This window comes from Heterodontus francisci, chromosome X, assembly GCF_036365525.1.
Source record: "Heterodontus francisci isolate sHetFra1 chromosome X, sHetFra1.hap1, whole genome shotgun sequence".
In the NCBI taxonomy this organism is placed as follows: domain Eukaryota; kingdom Metazoa; phylum Chordata; class Chondrichthyes; order Heterodontiformes; family Heterodontidae; genus Heterodontus; species Heterodontus francisci.
The window spans coordinates 16,156,742-16,178,038 of NC_090421.1; the positions used below are offsets into that span (position 1 = coordinate 16,156,742).

The 21,297-nt window shown below is 44.4% G+C and overlaps 2 protein-coding genes across 7 annotated transcripts in view; one reads left to right on the forward strand and one right to left on the reverse strand.

The window, feature by feature from the left end:
- Nucleotides 1–16,508, forward strand: part of LOC137358671 (calcitonin gene-related peptide type 1 receptor-like) — a 133,572-nt gene extending 117,064 nt beyond the window's left edge. For 3 of the 4 annotated variants that reach the window (XM_068024837.1, XM_068024840.1, XM_068024839.1), the window contains 3 exons: nt 148–366; nt 2,619–2,660; nt 11,608–16,508. In XM_068024837.1, the coding sequence (XP_067880938.1) occupies nt 148–366; nt 2,619–2,660; nt 11,608–11,814 (468 nt within the window). In that variant the 3' untranslated portion in view covers nt 11,815–16,508. The remainder of the gene's footprint in view (nt 1–147; nt 367–2,618; nt 2,661–11,607) is intronic. The other variant, XM_068024841.1, reaches the window with a different exon arrangement.
- A 539-nt stretch (nt 16,509–17,047) lies between these two features.
- spryd3 (SPRY domain containing 3) overlaps nt 17,048–21,297 on the reverse strand; it is a 312,897-nt gene continuing 308,647 nt past the window's right edge. For all 3 annotated transcript variants that reach the window (XM_068025007.1, XM_068025008.1, XM_068025006.1), the window contains one exon: nt 17,048–20,177. In XM_068025007.1, the coding sequence (XP_067881108.1) occupies nt 20,043–20,177 (135 nt within the window). In that variant the 3' untranslated portion in view covers nt 17,048–20,042. The remainder of the gene's footprint in view (nt 20,178–21,297) is intronic.

Sequence of the window (21,297 nt, forward strand, 5' to 3'; positions counted from 1 at the left end):
GGTGAGCTAATGCAGGTCAGTTGGCACAGATGAAATCATGCCATGGGCATCAGTCAGTGGAGGAGAGGGAAACCAGGCATGAACGTGAAGTGAAGTGGTGACAGTGTTGCCCATCTCTTGTGACTCTCTGTTCTCCTTGGCTCCCAGGTCAATCTGTTCTTTCTGCTCAACATTGTTCGAGTTCTTATCACAAAACTGAAAGTCACCCACCAGGCCCAGTCCAAAGCCTACATGAAGGCCGTGCGCGCCACACTCATCCTTGTACCTCTGTTGGGGATCCAGTTTCTTCTGTTTCCATCTAAACCTGAAGGGCGTCTGATTGGAGCAATTTATGATCATGTGATGCACATCTTTATGCATTATCAGGTAAGTGCCTTCAATGTCTCTTGTGCACCACTATCTCGGGACCAATGCCCAGCTTCCCGCTTGGGGGAGGGGGGCGCGGGGGGCTTGAAACTATTGACAATCAGTCTTCGATTAAACAGGTTCAATCCCCCGCATTAGTGTTGCTCACAATCAGGTATGGGGCCTATATCTGGCCTCAGTGCTCCTAGACTGGGGAGATTAAAATAAAACCTGGGTTCCTGCCCCTGGTCACGGTACAGTGACTCCTGCTGGCCACTGAAGGGAGTTGTGACGGTGGGGCAACACCTCATGAGGACAGAACCGAGGGAGAGCAGAGGAGAAATTGTTTGATTTTGTTTAATAAACAATACCACTGCAATTCAGATAAAAAGGTTGGTGAACTGGGACTCAATCTTCAAGCCTAGATATGCTTGCCGTATTGACCTATCTCTTTTATTTTACTCTTGCAATCTGTCCATCCATCCCACTCCCTTCTCCAGATCTTCCTATGGTCTCTCAAGCTCTGTTTTCTCCCAATCTGGTCTGATCAGGACCAAAGGCAGGTACATTCTTAGCACCATACTGTGATGCCACCACACAGGAGAGCTACAATCCCAACCAATGTCCTTCCCAGGAACGCTGCCCCATGGAGAGATGGGATGGGGGCTGTTCATGTGACTCCCCTACACACGGAGATCCTCAGTCCAGTCAGCCACTGTGGCCGGGATACCAGCTGGAGGGTGGGGACTAACCCGCAGGAAGGGAGAACCATGCACCAACTGTGTGAGACCTGAATACCCTCCTCATGGCATTCCTAACTGCGTTTCGTTTCAGAGCAAGGAAGAGAATTGTGTCCCAGCTTGACCAGTACTCCACAGCTAGGCAGGGTCCGGAGGATCAGTAACTCTGCTGAAGGCGACGGAGTGTTAATGGACTTGGGTTGTATTATGAGCATCAGCGTCATGAACTGCTGCTCCCGTCTCTGTGACATTGTTCATCCAGTGGTATAAAACTGCACTCCAAAATCAATACCAAGGATGGACTTGTATTTATACAGCATCTACTCCATTACCATTGTATCACACAACCATCAGCATGGGAGAAGGTGAACTAAATGGACCTTGGTCCTTTAACATCTAGAAATTCTATGTCCCTAAAGATCCCCTAAATCATGTCACAACCAGTGGATTACTTGTGAAGTGCAGCCACTGTTGTTATGTGACCAGTTCGTGCACCAATGGCTCTTTGTTTTTGCAGTCCAGTTATTCGAACCCATTCCACATTGAGTAGGGGTCACTGCAGGCCTAACTTAAAGGTCTCACAGTCCAGTCTGAGCTGCGAGAATGACTATGTGCTTGTTCTGATAGAACATATGAATTAGGAGCAGGTGTAGGCCACTCGGCCCCTCGAGCCTGCTCTGTCATTCAAAAAGATCATGGCTGATCTGATTGTAACCTCAACTCCACATTCCTGCCTACCTCCGATAACCTTTCACCTCCTTGCTTATCAAGAATCTATCTACCTCTGCCTTAAAAATATTTAAAGACTCTGCTTCCACTGTCTTTTGAGGAAGAGAGTTCCAAAGACTCTCAACCCTTTGAAAGGAAACAATTTATCCTCATCTCTATCTTAAATGGGTGACCCCTTATTTTTAAACAATGACCCCTAGTTCTAGATTCTCCCACAAGGGGAAACATCCTTTCCACATCCACCCTGTCAAGATCTCTCAGGATCTTATATGTTTCAATCAAGTCGCCTCTTACTCTTCTAAACTCCAGCGGATACAAGCCTAGCCTGTCCAACCTTTCCTCATAAGACAGCCCGCCCATTCCAGGTATTAGTCTAGGAAACCTTCTCTGAATTACTTCCAAAGCATTTACATCCTTCCTTAAATAAAGGAGATCAATACTGTACACAGTAACTCCGGATGTGGCCCTGTGTAACTGAAGCATAACCTTCCTACTTTTGAATTCAATTCCCATCGCAATAAATGATAACATTCTATTAGCTTTCCTAATTACGTGCTGTACCTGCATACTAACCTTTTGCGATTGATGCACTAGGACACCCAGATCCCTCTGCATCTCAGAGCTCTGCAATCTCTCACCATTTAGATAATATGCTTCTTTTTTATTCTTCCTTCCAAAGGTGGACAATTTTACATTTTCTCACATTATACTCCATTTGCCCACTCACTTAACCTATCTGTATCCTTTTGTAGCCTCCTTATGGGGCACCCACAAGACAACTAAGTGATCTACTTTATTTCACAGGGTTTACTGGTGACGACGATCTTCTGCTTCTTCAACGGAGAGGTGAGTGTGACGTCCAAGAATCTGTGCCCGTTACTGAGTGCTGGACTCGACCCATTAGAGTAGAATTCCTGCTCCCAACGGAGCTTTTCCTGCCAAGCTCGCTTATTGGGAATTGAGGCAAGAATGTCTGTAGGAGTTTCTGCCCGTGAATTATGAGGGATTGGAGATTGCTCACTAACCTCTGTGTCCCAGTTCCCAATTTGTGCTGTCAAGTGGCAAAGCAACAACACTGGGAACACCGACTGCAAGAGTCTGTTACCCAGAGGGCAAGATTAGCCTCAGCCCAGTTGCAGAGGGTTAGGGTGGGGCTTTTTTTATATTTGTTCTTGGGATGTGAGCATTGCTGGCTAGGCCAGCATTGAGAAGGTGGTGGTGAGTCGCCTTCTTGAAACAATCCATGTGGGGTAGATACACCTACAGTGCTGTTAGGGAGGGAGTTCCAGGATTTTGACCCAGCGACAGTGAAGGAACGGTGATATAGTTCCAAGTCAGGATGGTGTGTGACTTGGAGGGGAACTTGCAGGTGGTGGTGTTCCCATGCATCTGCTGCCCTTGTCCTTCTAGTTAGTAGAGGTCGCGGGTTTGGAAGGTGCTGTCTAAGGTCCCTTGGTGCATTGCTGCAGTGCATCTTGTAGATGGTACACACTGCTGCCACTGTGCGTCAGTGGTGGAGGGAGTGAATGTTGAAGTTGGTGGATGCGGTGCCGAGCTTTGTCCTGGATGGTGTCGAGCTTCTTGAGTGTTGTTGGAGCTGCACCCATCCAGGCAAGTGGAGAGTATTCCATCACACTCCTGACTTGTGCCTTGTAGATGGTGGACAGACTTTGGGGAGTCAGAAGGTGAGATACTCACCGCAAAATTCCCAGACCCTGACCTGCTCTTGTAGCCACGGTATTTATATGGCTGGTTCAGTTAAATTTCTGGTCATTGGTAACCCCCAGGATGTTGATAGTGGGATATTCAGCAATGATGTTGAATGTCAAGGGAAGATGGTTAGATTCTCTCTTGTTTGAGATCATCCTTGCCTGGCACTTGTGTGGCGCGAATGTCAATTGCCACTTATCAGCCCAAGCCTGAATATTGTTCAGGTCTTGCTGCATGCGGGCACGGACTGCTTCAGTATCTGAGGATCTGGGAATGGTTCTGAACATTGCACAATCAGCAAACATCCCCACTTCTGACCTGATAATGGAGGGAAGGCCATTGATGAAACAGCTGAAGATGGTTGGGCCTAGGACACTACCCTGAGGAACTCCTGCAGCAATGTCCTGGAACTGAGATGATTGACCTCCAACAACCACAACCATCTTCCTTTGCGCTAGGTATGATTCCAAGCAGTGGAGTGTTTTCCCCCTGATTCCTGTTGACCTCAGTTTTGCTAGGGCTCCTTGATGCTTTTCTTGGTCAAATGCTGCCTTGATGTCAAGCGCAGTCACTGTCACCTCACCTCTGGAGTTCAGCTCTTTTGTTCATGTTTGAACCAAGACTGTAATGAGGTCAGGAGCTGAGTGACCCTGGCAGAACCCAAACTGAGCTTCACTGAGCAGGTTATTGCTGAGTAGGTGCTGCTTGATAGCACTGTTGATGACACCTTCCATCACTTTGCTGCTGATTGAGAGTAGACTGATGGGACAGTAATTGGCCAGATTGGATTTGTCTTACTTTTTGTGGACAGGACATACTTGGGCAATTTTCCTCGCTGTTGGGTAGATGCCAGTGTTGTAGCTGTACTGGAACAGTCTGGCTAAGGGCGGGGCAAGTTCTGGAGCACAAGTCTTCAGTACTAGGCACTTTTGGCTGAAGATGGTTGCAAATGCTTCAGCCTTGTCTTTTGCACGAATGTGCTGGACTCCGCCATCATTGAGGATGAGGTTGTTTTTGGAGTCTTTTGCTCCGGTTAGTTGTTTAATTGTCCAGCACCATTCATGACTGGATATGACAGGATTGCAGTGCTTAGATCTGATCCATTGGTTGTGGGATCGCTTAGCTCTGTCTATTGCATGCTGCTTCCGCTGTTTGGCATGCAAGTAGTCCTGTGTTGTAGCTTCACCAGGCTGACACCTCATTTGTATGGCTGGAGCTGCTCCTGGCATGCTCTCCTACACTCCTCATTAACCAGGGTTGGTCCCCTGGCTTAATGGTAATGGTAGAGTAGTGATATGCTGGGCCATGAAGTTACAGATTGTGGTTGAATACAATTCTACTGCTGCTGATGGCCCACAGTGCCTCATGGATGCCCAGTTTTGAGCTGCTAGATCTGTTCTGAATCTATCCCATTTAGCACAATGGTAGTCCCACACAACACGATGGAGGGTGCCCTCAGTGTGAAGACAGGACTTTGAGTCGACAAGGACTGTGCGGTGATCACTCCTACCAATACTGTCATGCACAGATGCATCTGCGACAGGTAGATTGGTGAGAATGAAGACAAGTAGGTTTTTCTCTCTTGTTGGTTCCTTCACCACCTGCCGCAAACGCAGTCTAGCAGCTATGTCCTTTAGGACTTGGCCAGCTCGGTCAGTAGTGGTGCTACCGAGCCACTCTTGGTGATGGACATTGAAGTCCCCCACCCAGAGTACATTTTGTGCCCTTGCCACCCTCAGTGCTTCCTCCAAGTGCTGTTCAACATGGAGGAGTACTGAGTCATCAGCTGAGGGAGGGCAGTAGGTGGTAATCAACAGGAGGTTTCCTTGTCTATGTTTGATCTGATGCCATGAGACTTCATGGGGTCCGGAGTCAATATTGAGGACTCCCAGGGCAACTCCCGCCCTACTGTATACCACTGTGCCACCACCTCTGCTGGGTCTGTCCTGCCGGTGGGACAGGACATGCCGGATGGTGATGGCAGAGTCTGGGACATTGTCTGTCAGGTATGATTCCATGTGTATGACTATGTTAGGCTGTTGCTTGACTAGTCTGTGGGACAGCTCTCCCAATTTTGGCACAAGCCCCCATATGTTAGTGAGGAGGACTTTGCAGGGTCGACAGGGCTGGGCGTCCCTTTGTCGTTTCCAGTGCCTAGGTCGATGCTGGGTGGTCCGCCTGGTTTTATTCTTATTTGACCTTCCTGTGGTCATTTTGATTGAACTGAGTGGCTTGCTAGGCCATTTCAGAGGGCAGTTTAGAGTCAACCACATTGTTGTGTGTCTAGAGTCACATGTAGGCCAGACCAGGTAAGGATGGCCGATTTCCTTCACTTAAAGACTTTAGTGAACCAGATGGGTTTAAAACAACAGTCTGGTAGTTTCATGGTTACTGTTTCTGAGACTAGCTTTTAATTCCAGATTTATTAATTAATTGAACATGATTTGAACTCATGTCTCTGGAACATTAGTCCAGGCCTCTGGATTACTAGTGCAGTAACATAATCATGATGCTACCTGATTGCTGACCCTGCTATGACCCCAGCCTAGTTTTCTCCCTGGGGATTGCTCAGTTGTGCAGGACGGGCTCCTGGCAGGATTTCCAACACTAAGAAGGTTTTAGCTGCTGCCAAGAGGGACTTCAGCGTCTGTTAAAGAGGCAGAAGAACCTTGAAGATTGATCTTTCAAAGTTGGTAGATTGCCCTTCAAGAGCCATGTTATCTCTGAAAAGAGATAAGGGCCTTAGAAAGGGAGAGTCATAGAGTCATTATGGAACAGAAGGAGGCCATTCAGCCCATTGAGTCCATGCTGGTTCTCTGTAGAGAAATACTGTCAGTCCCGTTCCCCTGCTCTATCCCCATAGCCCTGCAAGTTTATTTCTCTCAAACGCCCATCCAATTTCTTATTGAAATCATTGATCTCTGCTTCCACCACCCTCGTAGGCAGTGAGTTCCAGGTCATTTCCCCTCGTTGCATAAAATAGTTCTTCCTCACATCCCCCCTGCATCTCTTGCCCAAAACCTTGAATCTGTGTCCCCTAGTCCTTGTATCATCAGCTAATGTGAACAGCTTTTCTTTGTCTACCTTATCTAAACCTGTCATAATCGTGTACACCTCCATCAAATCTCCTTTGCTCCCAGGAGAACAACCCCAGCTTCTCCAACCTAACCTTGCAGCTAAAATCCCTCATCCCTGGAACCATTCTGGTAAATCTCCTCTGCACCCTCTCAAGGACCCTCACATCCTTCCTGAAGTGTGGTGACAAGAACTGGATACAATACTCCAGTTATGGCCTAACCAGAGCTTTATAAAGGTTCAGCATTACTTCCCTGCTTTTGTACTCAGTGCGTCTATTTATGAAGCCCAAGATCCCATATGCTTTGCTCATTACTCTCTCAATATGTCCTGCTACCTTCAAAGATCTATGCACGACCCCACAGGTCCCTCTGTCCCTGTACACTCTTTAGAACTTTGCCATTAAGTCTATATTGCCTCTCCCTATCCCTTCTGCCAAAATGCATCATCTCACACTTCTCTGTATTAAATTCCATCTGCTACTTGTCTGCCACTGCCCATTCTGCTAGCCTATCTATGTCTTGTTGCAGTTGTTACGACCAGGTGAGAAATGTGTCTTGGGGTCTTTTGCTGTCTTTACTTGGTCTTAGTGTAACAGGGTTAAATTTTAAACACACAGTGTTTTGAGCTCCCCTTTTTGTGAATCCTTGTTCACAGTTTTCCAATTATAAGACAAAGAAACCAATTGACACAGGCTTTCTGAGGTTTAAAGAACATGAAATTTTATTAAACGTTAAACTTAAACTCTAATATGGTTCATGCCTATGGATATATGACGTGCCCACACTAGCATGTATACGCGATATACACATGAAGATAGGAAAAGAGAAGAGGAAAATATAGTAGAGAGGGGTTTGAGGCAATATCTTGTTACAGTGCTTCGAGCTCACTGTAGTCCTTTTGTAAGTAGTCTTGCTTTTTGTTGGGGCCCAGTAGTCTTCTTAAAACTTTGTTCATGTAGGAAACTTTTCTCTCTGAGTTTCACGTGTTTTCACAAGATTCAGTTCCGTGGGAAGGAGATGGAAGCAGGCAGACAGGAGAGGAGGCAATTCTTGCTTCAGTTCCTGGAGAAATCTTTACTTCATGAGCACACGGCTTTGTCTCTTCAAAATCCTTTGTAAGTTCAAATTCTCTGCAACAGCCTGTGACTGAAACTGGTCTGACCACTTCTTCTGTGTATTGGGGAAGCAATGACTTTTGTTCCAACACTGTTCATACTATGCAAGTGTTCTTCCAGTCAGGGGCTTGCAATTTTAAGTTTTAATGTTCATGTGGTGAAATAATATGTGCCTCAGTCTTGGTAGGTTGGGGGGAGGGGTGCGGGGTGGTGTCTGCCTGACACAGTCAATTTGTATCATCCTCACTGTTAGCCACATATCCAAGTTTGGTATCATCGGCAAATTTTGAAATTTTACTCTGTATTCCAATATCCAAGTCATTTATATATATCACACAAGCAGTGATCCTACTACTGAACCTTGGGGAGCACCACTGTCTACCATCTTCCAGTCTGAAAAACATTTACCATGACTTGCTGTTTTCTGTCCTTAAGTCAATTTTTTATCCAAGCTGATACTGACACTCCTATTCCATGAGCCTCAATTTTGTTAACCAGTCTTTTATGTGATACTTTGTCAAACACTTTCTTAAAATCCATATAGACATCATCCAGTGCATTCCCTTCATCAACCTTCTCTGTTACTTCATCAAAAAATTAAATTACGTTCGTCAAGCATGATCTGCCTTTTACAAATCTGTGCTGGCTCTCCTTAATTAACTCAAACCTCTCCAAGTGCCTGTTGACTTTTTTCCCTGACTATTGTTTCTAAAACCTTACCCACTACTGATGTGAAACTGACTGACCTGTACTCACCAGGACTGTCCTTACACCCTTCCTTGAATAAGGGCATCATATTTGCCACTCTCCAATCCTCTGGCAGTTCCCCGGTATTTAGGGAAGATTGGAAAATTATGGCAAGCCCTTCCACTATCTCCATCCCCACTTCCTTCAGCAACCTAGGATGGAAACCATTCGGACCAGGTGACTTATCCACTCTAAGCATAGTCAGCCTTTCCAGTACATCCTGTCTATCAATTTTCACCCCATCCATTACCTCTACCATCTCTGCTTCTACCAATATTTTATCAGCATCCTCTTCCTTAGTAAACACCAATACAAAGTACTCATTAAGTATTCTAGCCTTGCCTTGTACCTCTAAGCATATATTACCTTCTTTGCCCCTAATAGGACCCACTCTCCTCTTACTACCCACTTATTATTTACATGCAGGTAGATTTTTTGGATTACCTTTTATGTTAATTACCAGTCTATTCTCATATTTTCTCTTTGCCAGTCTTATTTTCCTCTTCACTTCCCCTTTCAACTTACTGTATTTTACCTGGTTCTTGCTTGAAGAATTCACCTGACATGCTACACCCTCTTTTTTTGTTTTCATCACATTCTCTATCTCCCTCGTCATCGAAGGAGCCTGGCTTTGGTTCCCTTACCTTTCACCCTTGTTGGAATGTACCTAGCCTGTACCTGAAACATCTCATCCTTAAAGATCACCCATCGTTCCGTTACTGTTTTTCCTGTCACTCTTTGATTCCATTTTACCCTGGCTAGATCCCCTCTCATCCCATTGAAGTTAGCCCTCTTCCAATTGAGAACAAAGAACAGTACAGCACAGGAACAGGCCATTCGGCCCTCCAAGCCTGCTTGATGCCTGTCTAAACTAAAACCTTCTGCACTTCCAGGGACCGTATCCCTCTATTCCCATCCGATTCATGTATTTGTCAAGATGCCTCTTAAACGTCGCTATGGTACCTGCTTCCACCACCTCCTCCGGCAGCAAGTTCCAGGCAGTTACCACCCTCTGTGTAAAGAACTTGCCTCGCACATCCCCTCTAAACTTTGCCCCTCGCACCTTAAACCTATGTCCCCTAGTAACTGACTCTTCCACCCTGGGAAAAAGCTTCTGACTATCCACACTGTCCATGCCACTCATAACTTTGTAAATCTCTATCATGTCGCCCCTCCACCTCCGTTGTTCCAGTGAAAACAATCCGAGTTTATCCAACCTCTCCTCATAGCTGATGCCCTCCAGACCAGGCAACATCCTGGTAAACCTCTTCTGTACCCTCTCCAAAGCCTCCACGTCCTTCTGGTAGTGTGGCCACCAGAATTGCACGCAATATTCCAAGTGTGGCCTAACTAAGGTTCTGTACAGCTGCAGCATGACTTGCCAATTTTTATACTCTATGCCCTGACCGATGAAGGCAAGCATGCCGTATGCCTTCTTGACTACCTATCCACGTGTTGCCACTTTCAGTGACCTGTGGACCTGTACGCCCAGATCTCTCTGCCTGTCAATACTCCTAAGGGTTCTGCCATTTACTGTATACTTCCCACCTGTATTAGATCTTCCAAAATGCATTACGTCACATTTGTCCGGATTAAACTCCATCTGCCATTTCTCCGCCCAAGTTTCCAACCGATCTATATCCTGCTGTATCCTCTGATAATCCTCATCACTATCCGCAACTCCACCAACCTTTGTGTCGTCCGCAAACTTACTAATCAGACCAGCTACATTTTCCTCCAAATCATTTATATATACTACAAACAACAAAGGTCCCAGCACTGATCCCTGCGGAACACCACTAGTCACATCCCTCCATTCAGAAAAGCACCCTTCCACTGCTACCCTCTGTCTTCTATGAGCGAGCCAGTTCTGTATGCATCTTGCCAGCTCACCTCTGATCCCGTGTGACTTCACCTTTTGTACCAGTCTGCCATGAGGGACCTTGTCAAAGGCTTTACTGAAGTCCATATAGACAACATCCACTGCCCTTCCTTCATCAATCATCTTTGTCACTTCCTCAAGAAGTTCTACTTTCGATTATTCCTTTCTCTTCTCCATTACTAATCTCAACCTTATATGATGATCAATCTTACCCAAGTGTTCTCCCACAGACAATTGGTCCACCTCATTCCCCAGCACCAGATCCAGCAATGCCTCCTTCCTAGTTGGACCGAGAACATACTGGTCAAGGAAATTCTCCTGAATACATTTTAGAAATTACTCCCCCTCCTTAGCCTTTACTTTAACATTATCCCAATCGATATCTGGATAATTAAAGTCCCCCCAATATCACCACTCTATAGTTCTTGCACATCTCTGTGATTTCCCTGCAGATTTGCTCCTATATATTTCTCTCAATATTTGGAAGCCTATAGAATACCCCCAGTAGCGTGATCGTTCCCTTTTTGCTTCTCAACTGCAACCAAATAGATTCTGTCTTTGCCTCCTCAAGAGCATATTCTCTTTCCAACACTACAATGTCTTCCCGATTCAGTATTGCCACTACTGGGCCCTCTCCCTCCAACATGATGCTCTGTCAGATTGCCACTGCTGCCTCAATGCCAACTCTTGTTCACCTCCAGGTTGTCCTTGGGGTGGGGGGAGGGGGAGGAGTGGTCAGTGGTGGTCCCAACCCCCACCATCATTTCCAGTGCAGTGGGGCAGTGAACAGTGACCACCAGCCTTCCCTCTTGGGGTAGGGGGGGCGGAAACTCCAGGTCAGGGTGGGGAGGTGTTGGTTGGCTCCTGTGCCAGACACTTGTGCTGTTTCGAGTGCTATACATCCTGATTTGGAGCAGAGGAAAATCCAGCCCAAAGAGTCCATGTCTATATATATATAAAAAAGGGCCATTGTAGAACAGTTTCTGTCCCTTTCTAACATGCACTGGTCCTTGGGGAGTGAACAAAGGCAGCAATTTTTGTGCCAGCACTCTTTCAATGCCAGTCTGTCCACGTGCCTTTGCAAGAAGTTGAAGAAAAGTTAGCTATCAGTAGCAATTTACTTGGACTCTACAGGTTGCCATGGCAATTTAGAGAGTGGGAATCCCAAGGATTGTTTGGGACATCATGGAGTGGGAATTCTGAGAAAAGTTTAAGTTTGCTAACTTTGATATGCTTGGACTAACAGGGCCTTTTCCCTTTAGGTGCAAAATGCATTCAAGAGGCACTGGTCCCAGTACAAGGTCCAGTGCAGCCAGCAGTTAACGAACACAGACGACTTGCACTCCAACATGACCTCTTTGCCAGAGCTCACCCGATCCTCATTTACACAGCCCATTAATAACAACCGCAACAACAGCAAGAGCTGCTCCGAGACACTGGCACTGAAAGTACCAGGCATCCCCATGTGAGGGGCACTCTTATCGAGGCCACAACCAGACTTTTAAAGCTTCCTTCAATATTGTTCCAATACAGAGAAAGAAAAAAGCCTTCCCTTCATATAGTGCTGTCTCAGGAATCTCTCTGTGCCCCACATGTAAGGAATTTGAAGTACAGTTTTTGTTATGTTGCTAATATATATGTAGATGTTTTCTTGAGCACAGAGCTGGTTTCCCCTCCACCCTTAAAAGTGAAACTCTGACTCATTCATTGTGGGATTCTGTGAGCAGTTTGACAGGCCAGTCACTAAAACATTGTGCAGGAAAAAAGGTGTTACTCTCACAATTTCAGAAGTCACTTAAGCATTTCAACAGCTGGCATTGATACAGCAACTTTAACATAGTGAAACATCCCAAGGCGCTGTGTTCCAAAGCTGGATACTTTTGTGAGACCTCGGGGAACTTGAAGAAACTGCTCTTGACATTTCCTGGCTATATATGGAGTGACTGCTAGACTCGAGCCAGTTACACACAAGACAGAATGACGGATTGCGCACTGAGAGTGCCTTTAGTGGCATCAGGACATCTCAATATGCTTCACAGCCAATCTACTTTCGAACTGTGGTCACTGTTATTTAGTAGGGAAATGTGACAGCTTGCTTTGTGCTTTGAATCATTTCCATTTACTGACCACTAGGATCCAGTACACAGTAACGCTTCATTTTACACACTGCTCCCAGGAATGCACAGGCCCTCGAACAGGTACCAAGTGAATTGGGGCCTTTATTTAAAGGTTATCTACTTAGGCCTCTCTGCATCTTCATTAACAAATAAATTCTGGGGGATTTCTGCTCATCCTGTGGAATCTTTCTATTAAGGCACGAATACTACGTCTAAAGTTATCCTGATATGTTGCTGCCCCTTCCTCTCAGGGAGGCCCTCTGTCGAATTGTACACATATCTGGGAAGCACAGTCAGATGATGCTGGTGGTTTGCTCGTGTCTTGATTTATTCTGGAAAATTCTCCACAATATCACGTTTTGCCCCCAATGTGGCATTTGGGAATGTAAATGGGGCACCGAGTGATAGCTCAAAACAGCAATTCAGTCACTCCGCTGCAACACCGCCCACCCCCCCCCCCCCCACCCTGGCCCCAATACAGCTTCTGTTTTTTCCCCACTTAATATAAATCACCATTTGAGGGAAGTTTATTGCAGTAAAAAAGCCCTTGTTACTTAACTACCCCCCCCACCCCCCCCCCCCCCCCCCAAGGAATGATCTAACAAAAGCTTTTATAAAAGACCACTGGAGGAGGCGGTGGCATAGCGGTCACTGGACTAGTAATCAAGAGGCCCAGGCTAGTGCTCTGGGGACATGGGTTCGAATCCCATCACAGCAGCGGTGAAATTTGAATTCAATTAAAAAATCTGGAATTTACAAAAAAAAGCTAGTCTAATGGTGACCATGAAAACATGATCAATTGTTGTTTAAAAAAACCCCATCTGGTTCACTAATGCCCTTTAGGGAAGGAAATCGTCTGGCCTACATGTGACTCCAGACCCACAGCAATGTGGTTGACTCTTAACTGTTCTCTGAAATGGCCTAGCAAGACACTCACTTCAAGGGCAATTAGGGATGGACAACAAATGCTGGCCTTGCCAACATCCATATCCCACAAATAATTTTTAAAAATCTCATTACAGTCAATGAAGTACTTTTGAAGCATAGTCACTGTTGTAATGTAGGAAACACGACAGCCAGTATGTGCACAGCAAGCTCCCACAAACAGCAATGTGATAATAACCAGATAATTTGTTTTTGTGATGTTGATTGAACTATAAATGTTGGCTAGGACACCAGGGCTAACTCCCCTGCTCTTCTTTGAACTACTGCCATGGGATCTTTTACATTCCCGAGAGGGCAGACAGGTCCTCGGTTTCATCTGAGAGACAGTACCTCTAACAGTGCAGCACTCCTTCAGTACTGCACTGGAGTGTCAGCCTTGATTTTTCAGCTCAAGCCCTGGAGTAGAACTTGAACCTGGAACTTTGGGATTTAGAGTGTTACCAACTGAGCCACAGCTGACAGTTGCTAATGGTTTCTGAGTCTTTAAGTTTGTTGGTCTGTTTGTGAATCTGTCAGGAATGAGATTGCAATAATCCATGGAACATTGCTGGCTAAAATAGCGGTATCTCTGGCCTTAGCGACAGAGTAAAAAGACAGTGAGGCACACAGAGCAGGAAGTGCCGAGGTTTAATCATCAGTTTGTGCTGGGTTAGCTGGTTGGGGAATGAGCATTGCTTAAGTGCCCCTGGGTTAAGGAGAGAAAAGATCAATAAGGTTCCAGCACCTTATGGTATCCATGCACTCCTGCAGGAAATGTGGGTGAAGACATTGGGCAAACATCAGGTTCAGCTGTGATGTACTTCAAGGTCAAATATCTCGATGGGAATCATTTCTTAAGCTATTCATGAAGAATGGCCACCAAGAAAGGCTACAGTTAACTGATCCAGGACAAATGGCGAGAAAATGAAATAAAATATTCCATTCCCAGCTCCCACTGTAGTGTAAAGCTCCTGCTCTATAACCAGTCAGGAGGGGAGATTGTGAGGGAGCTGTTGAGTTTAGTTTATTTACTTCGTATTGCCTCTCATTCTTTCTACAAAAAGGTATCACTTCATACTTTACTGTGTTATATTGCGCCTGTCATGTGCCTGCTCATTTCACCAGTCTATGTCCTCCTGAAGCCTGTTACCATCCTCATTGTTTACAACATTTCTGAATTTCTTGCCGTCTGTAAACTTTGAAATTAGAACCTGTATATTCAAGTCTAGGTTATTAATATATATCAAAACGACCCCTGGGGAACACCGCTGTACTCTTCCCTCCAGTCTGAAAAACAACCTTTCACCGCTACTCTTTGCTTTCTGTCCCTTAGCCAATGTTGTATCCACACTGCCACTGTACCTTTAATCCCATCTGCTTGTATTTTGTCAGCAAATCTATTATGTGACACTGTTGAGCACCTTTTGAATATCCATATACACAGCATCAACTGCACTACCCTCATCAAACCTCTTTGTTATTTCATCAAAAAACTCCATCACATTAGTCAAATGCAATTTGCTGTTAACATATTCATGCTGACTTTCATTTATTAGCCCATAACTTTTTCAAATGCCAATTAATTTTGTCTCAGATTATTGTCTCTAAGTTTCCCCACCATTGATGTTAGCCTGTAATTGCCAGATTTACCCCTCCCCCTATTTTAAACAGGGCTGTAACATTTGCAATCCTCCAGTCCTCTGGTATATCCAAAGATGATTGAAAAATTGTGGCCAGAGCCTCTGCAATTTCCACCCTTATTCCTCAGTAACCTAGGGTGCATCCCATTTGGACCAGATAACCTTTCTACTTTTAAGTACATTCTCTTTTAACTATTTTGATCTAATCCAATTTTTCTACAACCCTTGCAATTGTCATAAGTCTCCTTTTACTATCTGTTTAACCTCTATATCTTGTCATCCAGAGAGCTCTAGCTTTTGATGCCCTTCCTTTCCCCCTCAGGGAAATCTGTCTGTACCTGAACGATCTCCTCTTTGAAGGCCTCCCACTATTCATTTACTGTTTTACCTGTGAATATTTGATTCCAATCCACCTGGGCCAGATCCCTTTTCAACTCACTGAAGTTAGCCCTCCTGCAGTTAAGTATTTTTATGTTTGATTGGACCTTGTTCTTTTCCTAACTTTTCTAAAGCTGATGATATTATGATCACTGTTCCCCAAATTCTCTCCCACTGAAACATACTCCACTTGCCCCACTTATTCCCTCGAACTAGATCCAGCACTGCTTCCTTCCTCATTGGGCTGAAAACGCACTGAACAAGAAAGTTCTCGTACACATTTCAGGAGTTCCTCTTCCTCTTTGCCCTTTACACTGTTACTATTCCAGTCTATATATTGAGATAATTGAAGTCCCCTATTATCACTACTTCGTAGTTCTTGCAACTTTTTGTAATTTGCCTGCAGATTTGCTCTTGTATCTCCTTCCCACTATTCGGTGGTCTGTGGTATACACCCAGTCGTGTAATAACTCCTCTATTGTTTCTTAATTCTGATAAAGTAGATTCTGTCTTTGAACCCTCAACTACATTATCCCTCTCCGGTGCTATAACAGTTTATTTGATCAATACTGCCACCACCCCCTCCTCCTTTTTCTCCTCCTATATCTTTCCTGAATACCTTGTAGCCAGGAATATCAAGTTCTCAATCCTCCCATTCTTTGAGCCACAATATCATAGTCTCATGTGGCGACTTGTGCCTGCAGCTCACCAACCTTATTTACCGTGCCCTGTGAAATCACATACATGCACTCCAAATCCAACTTAGACTGCTTCACATTTGCCCCCTGTCTGATCCTCCTATTTCTGAATGATTCGTTACTCTGGTGTTGTTTGTCTCTCCCATTCAGTCCTCTGTGCACCTTTCTCCTCCCCCTGCCAAATCAGTTTAAATCCTCCCCTCATGAAATTTAGTCTTGAAATGAGATGAGCTCTAGACATAGTGAGAAGTTGCTCCTGAGTAAATAGCATTCTCAAAACTCATGCTTGTTTTTTTCAAAAATCCATTTTTGTGAATACATTCTGCTATTGTTGATTTACAATGTATTGCTTCTTGCGTAAGCTTCTAAACCAAGCAGTATAAACATATTGAATAATAAAGAGAAAAAAAGAACATTCACCTGAAAGCATTGAACTCCTTTTCGTCAACTCATAAGTGAGGCCTGCTCCTCCCCTCAGTCTCAGGAGTGGGACCCATTTCCATAGCCAATGAAGTACTTTTGAAGTATAATCACTGTTGTAATGTGGGAAACTCAGCAGCCAATTTGTGCACAGCAAGATTCCACAAATAGCCATGTGATAACGACCAGATAAGCTGTTTTAGTGATGTTGGTTGAGGAACACCAGGGAGAACTCCCCTGCTCTTCTCTAAACAGTACCATGGAATCTTTAACATTCATCTGAGAGGCATCTCATCCGAAAGACAGCATCTCCGACACTGAAGCATTCTCTCAGTACTGCACTGGGAATGTTGGCCTAGATTGTGTGTTCAAATCTCCAGAATGGGACTTAAACCCACGACCATCTCAGTCTCAGCCAAGCTGTCGCACAGCCTATGTTAACAGCATCAGCTCTAATATACTTTACACAGTAACAAGGATCACAGCTCTCTGCGGGATCAGAGAAAGGAACACAATTATGGAAATATCTATTTTAATTAAAGCATATAAACATCTGAATTATGTACATATCTTTGATATAATATAGTGCACAAGGTTGATTATTGGTACAAAAAAGCTGGTAGACTGCCACATGCCAAAGGTCATTTCTCAAAAATATCCACAATCAATAAGCAATTTACAATCACTCAAATTATATCAAAGTTCAGTTGGGGAGGAATTAGAACCAATTTTTCTTTTTTCTTTACTTCGAACTATGTTTTAGCCCCTTTCAGTTTCACACACAGTATTGTTACAGAAATCACTCAAAAATCCAATTGTTTTCAGTACATAAAAATGAAACAATTTCCACTGAAAAGTCCCTTTACCTCAGTACAAAGCAAGTGAAGCAGAACAGCTCACATGCTCAGTGTGCAGTGGGCCATCAAATCCAGCCCAGGCTCAGACAGGATAAACACCCCACTGTCCGCTGGCTGGAAGGGTCTAACAACAAATATGTTTAACAAAGTGTCAAACTTGTTACTAAAGGATATGAGTCCATAGCAAAAGCAGAACCTATAACTGGACAGGGTCACCATCACCTCAAACAAGCATGAGTGGGAAGCTGCAGAAAATACCAAAACGGGCAAAGAAATAAAAGCTTGGCTAACAGTGGAAAAAGGACAATGGGTTGGACTATGAGGTCTTTAGTTGGTTCACTCCACCTCTGTAATGCAGTGGTTAATGTAGCTGGTTTTAAACGCCTAAGTGGCGACATGGCTGGATGGACTCCACGATACCTGCAGCATTGCCTCTACCAGTCATCTGTCTCTCTCTATACAAGTCATGTTATTGTCACAAGTGATGTTTTAGCCACATCAGGTTGTAAATATTGAAATCATTTTGCAAGTTATGGTGGGGGGGGGGGGGGGGGGGGGGAGGTGGAGAAGAGCGGGAAAGAGGGAAAGTCTAGCTTTCACTCACAATCCAGGTAAACTCCACGTCTCACCATCCAGTATTCTGCTTGTTTCACATGTGTGGGATGAGATACAGAATACTACAGCACTTTCTCCTAAGTTTCATTTTATTTCTTGTAATGTTAACCTAGTCTGGAATAGATCTGAAAGGCACTTTAATACCGTACATGAAGCTTTCCACTCGGCAGAAAATTTTATTAACAAACTTAAAAAATCTCAATAATGTGAACTAAAGTTATCAATTCTGAGCACATGCTACTCTGTGCTTAGTTATCTGATCTCATCCTGAAAGCAATGGGATCAACTGTACTCAGCACCTTGGCCTAGTGAGATGGAGAATTCAGTTAAGGTCCCTGCACCTGATCACTGCTTACTTACCCCTGTTAGAGTAAGGGTCAGTGGCTGCTTCCTGACTCGCCCCTGTTAGAGTGCATTAGGGTCAGTAGCTGCCTTGCCCCGTCCCCACCTACTTCATAATGTAATTATTTAAAAATTACAGATAGCACTGGACTGAAAGCTGTTATATTGTGTTCGTGCTGTGTGCTCCCAAGGTAAACCAACCAAATCTGAAAGGGCCAAAAGGCCTTAGCAAATGTAGCAAACATATTACACAGCAGGAATGTGTGGCATCAGTACAGTGTAAAAGGGGCTTGAGAAACTTTTCCTACACACAGCAATTTTGTACATCTCAACAGTTGAGAACTGGAGGAAAACCTCCAGTTGCAAAAGCTTCATGGTTTATTTGATATGGGTGAGATGTGAATGGGCTGAATGCGAGAGTTATTATATAAACATTCTGTACACAGGGGGTGAGGGTAGTGAGAAAGCAAAGTGTGTGAAGAGAATGTTTTACAGACACAAAAAGCACCTGAACGCAGCTCAGTCTGAAAAGGAACAAACTTTTCATGAAATGCTGATGTTCTTTGGACAATGTCCTCTTTCTTCCAATGAATGAGATCTCCAGTATAGACAGCAACATCTGAAGCATCTTCAGCACAGTGTTATATAAACTCCTTCTCTGTATCACACCACCCTGATACTGTCAGAGTTTATTGACAAGGACTTCAGCTCCCCCCAGCAGGTTTTTAATGTACAAAGTACAGTAACTGTATCCACATACTCCAATGGCAACACAAAGGTTCTGACCAAGGCTTTGCATCTTCCCCAGCACGGTACAGATACGCCAGGGAAAGGTCAGGGCTACAAACTAAGAAAAAAGCACACTACTGGCGACATGCAGACTGACTGGTGCTGACAGTGGAATGGAAGGAAAGAACAAGAATGCTCATCTGCGGCAGAAAAGTCAATACCAACCTAAAAGGACAGGTCCTAGCTGGATCACTCATCTTACTTCGCGCTGGTGGACTGTAATGATTGCTAACACACTGGTGTTAATAACAGGGTAGGAATAGCAGCCCTGTAGTAGTGTGGGTAAGGCACTCTACACAGAACTTGGTGTGGGGAGAGGACAGCTCACACCTGTGTGCTCTCTGATGATCACAGGATCCAAGACCAAGACCTAGTGAGTTTGTATTCTGCTGGTTGCAGAACACTCGTGAGCTATACTGACAGACAGGAGGAAGCTCCTTGCAAACAGTCCTTAGAAAGCAGCTTGCAGACAGCAAACAAAGAGGAAATGAATTCAGATCATTTTATGATTTGCTGTCTAATATTGATTGTTTAATTAGCCCTGGATGTGCAGGTAGACAGCAGCATCAGGGAGTGTTCTCAAATGTCAAGGGCGTGCAATTGAGGTAATCAATTATGTTGGGTTATAGTAGCTGCAAAAGATTTAAAAGCAGCAATGGATTTTTGTGTTGTAATGGATTTTTAGTGTTTTAAAGCAGGATTTAACAGATAACAAAGAAAAACAATTAGACTAGACACTTGTCCTATGTAACCGTTTGTTAAATACACCAATGGAATAGCAGAGTTACTTAAAATGGCCAAATATAATGGTCAATATTGTGCACCCTCTGTGGTGTTCTAGGCTCCACCACAAACAGCCAGTAGATGGCAGTAGGACGAAGAGCATGCTTGTGTTCAGTAAGAAGTGGATGAACAGCTCAGCCGCTCAAAGGATGCAGATCGACTTTAACCTTCTCTCCGTTGCTTAGCATTCCGATGGTGGGGTAAAACCCTCCAGATGGCACCGGTGTTTCCTTCCTGCCAATTATCTTTCCATTTCGAGTAAAAAACACCTTTGAAAAGAGATTTTCAAATTAAAATTTGCACTACCAAGTAAGGCACATTGTGCAGTGTAAACAAAGCTACAGCAAGGTTGATCTCAATTCAAGTTTCGACATTTAGACACTACTCTTCCTGGAAGGTGCATCTCAACTCAGCATCAAACACCAGTTTAATGCTGTTGCTCAGATACTGTAAAATTAAAGCAGTACAAGCCTGTAACCCACAGCAGCCCTAGGTATCCTGGTGGTATAGCATGTCGACAAAGAAAAACGTGACATGGGCCGAGGTTGGCTTTAGCCAACCCATTAACGCCCTCGTGTGAGATTCTGGGAGAATTCAGTCAGTAACTTGATTCATCAGTGCAAGACAAGTTAGCTGTGGTCAACACGATTCATGGCCACCTCTCTCAAAATATGTCTGGTTTCCAAATTCCCTGCCTTCTCCAGAGCATTGGCTCCCATTGGGGTACAGTTCAAATGTGAATATTAATCTTTCAGTTTTGCTATATTAAAGGATAACATTTTCACTTATGTAGTACCTGATTACCCCTCTCAGGAAATCCCAAATTGTTTCACTATGAAATGTGGTCACTGTTTTACTGTAAGGGAATGCTGCAGCCAATTTGCACACAGCAAGGTCCCACAATCAGCAATAGGATGAGTCCATAGTAATCTGTTTAAGTGATATTGGTTGAAGGATAAATATTGACCGGTGCAAAGAGGAGAAGTCCTCTGCGCTTCTTCAAAATAATGCCATGGGATCTTTTATGTATGAAAGGACATGCTGGGCCTCAGTTTTACGTTTGCTTGAAAAAACGCACCTCCAACAGTGCAGCACTCCCTCAATATTGCACTGGAAGCGTCGGCCTAGATTATGTGCTTAAGTCTCTAAAGTGGGACTTGAACTTTCTGCCTAAGAAGTGAGAGCGCTACCCACTGAGCCACAGCTGACACTGCACTCAGTTCTCTAAAAAGGTAATTCTATGCCTGGAATAATATTCCAAACCTAGACAAGATTCTCTCACTTCTGGACAGAAGGGAGCACAACTTTGACTAATGGGCAATCCTTCCGTCACCTCCAACTGGCATTCTCTCTTTCTCTTCACTGCAATCTTGCTGTGTTGACATCAAG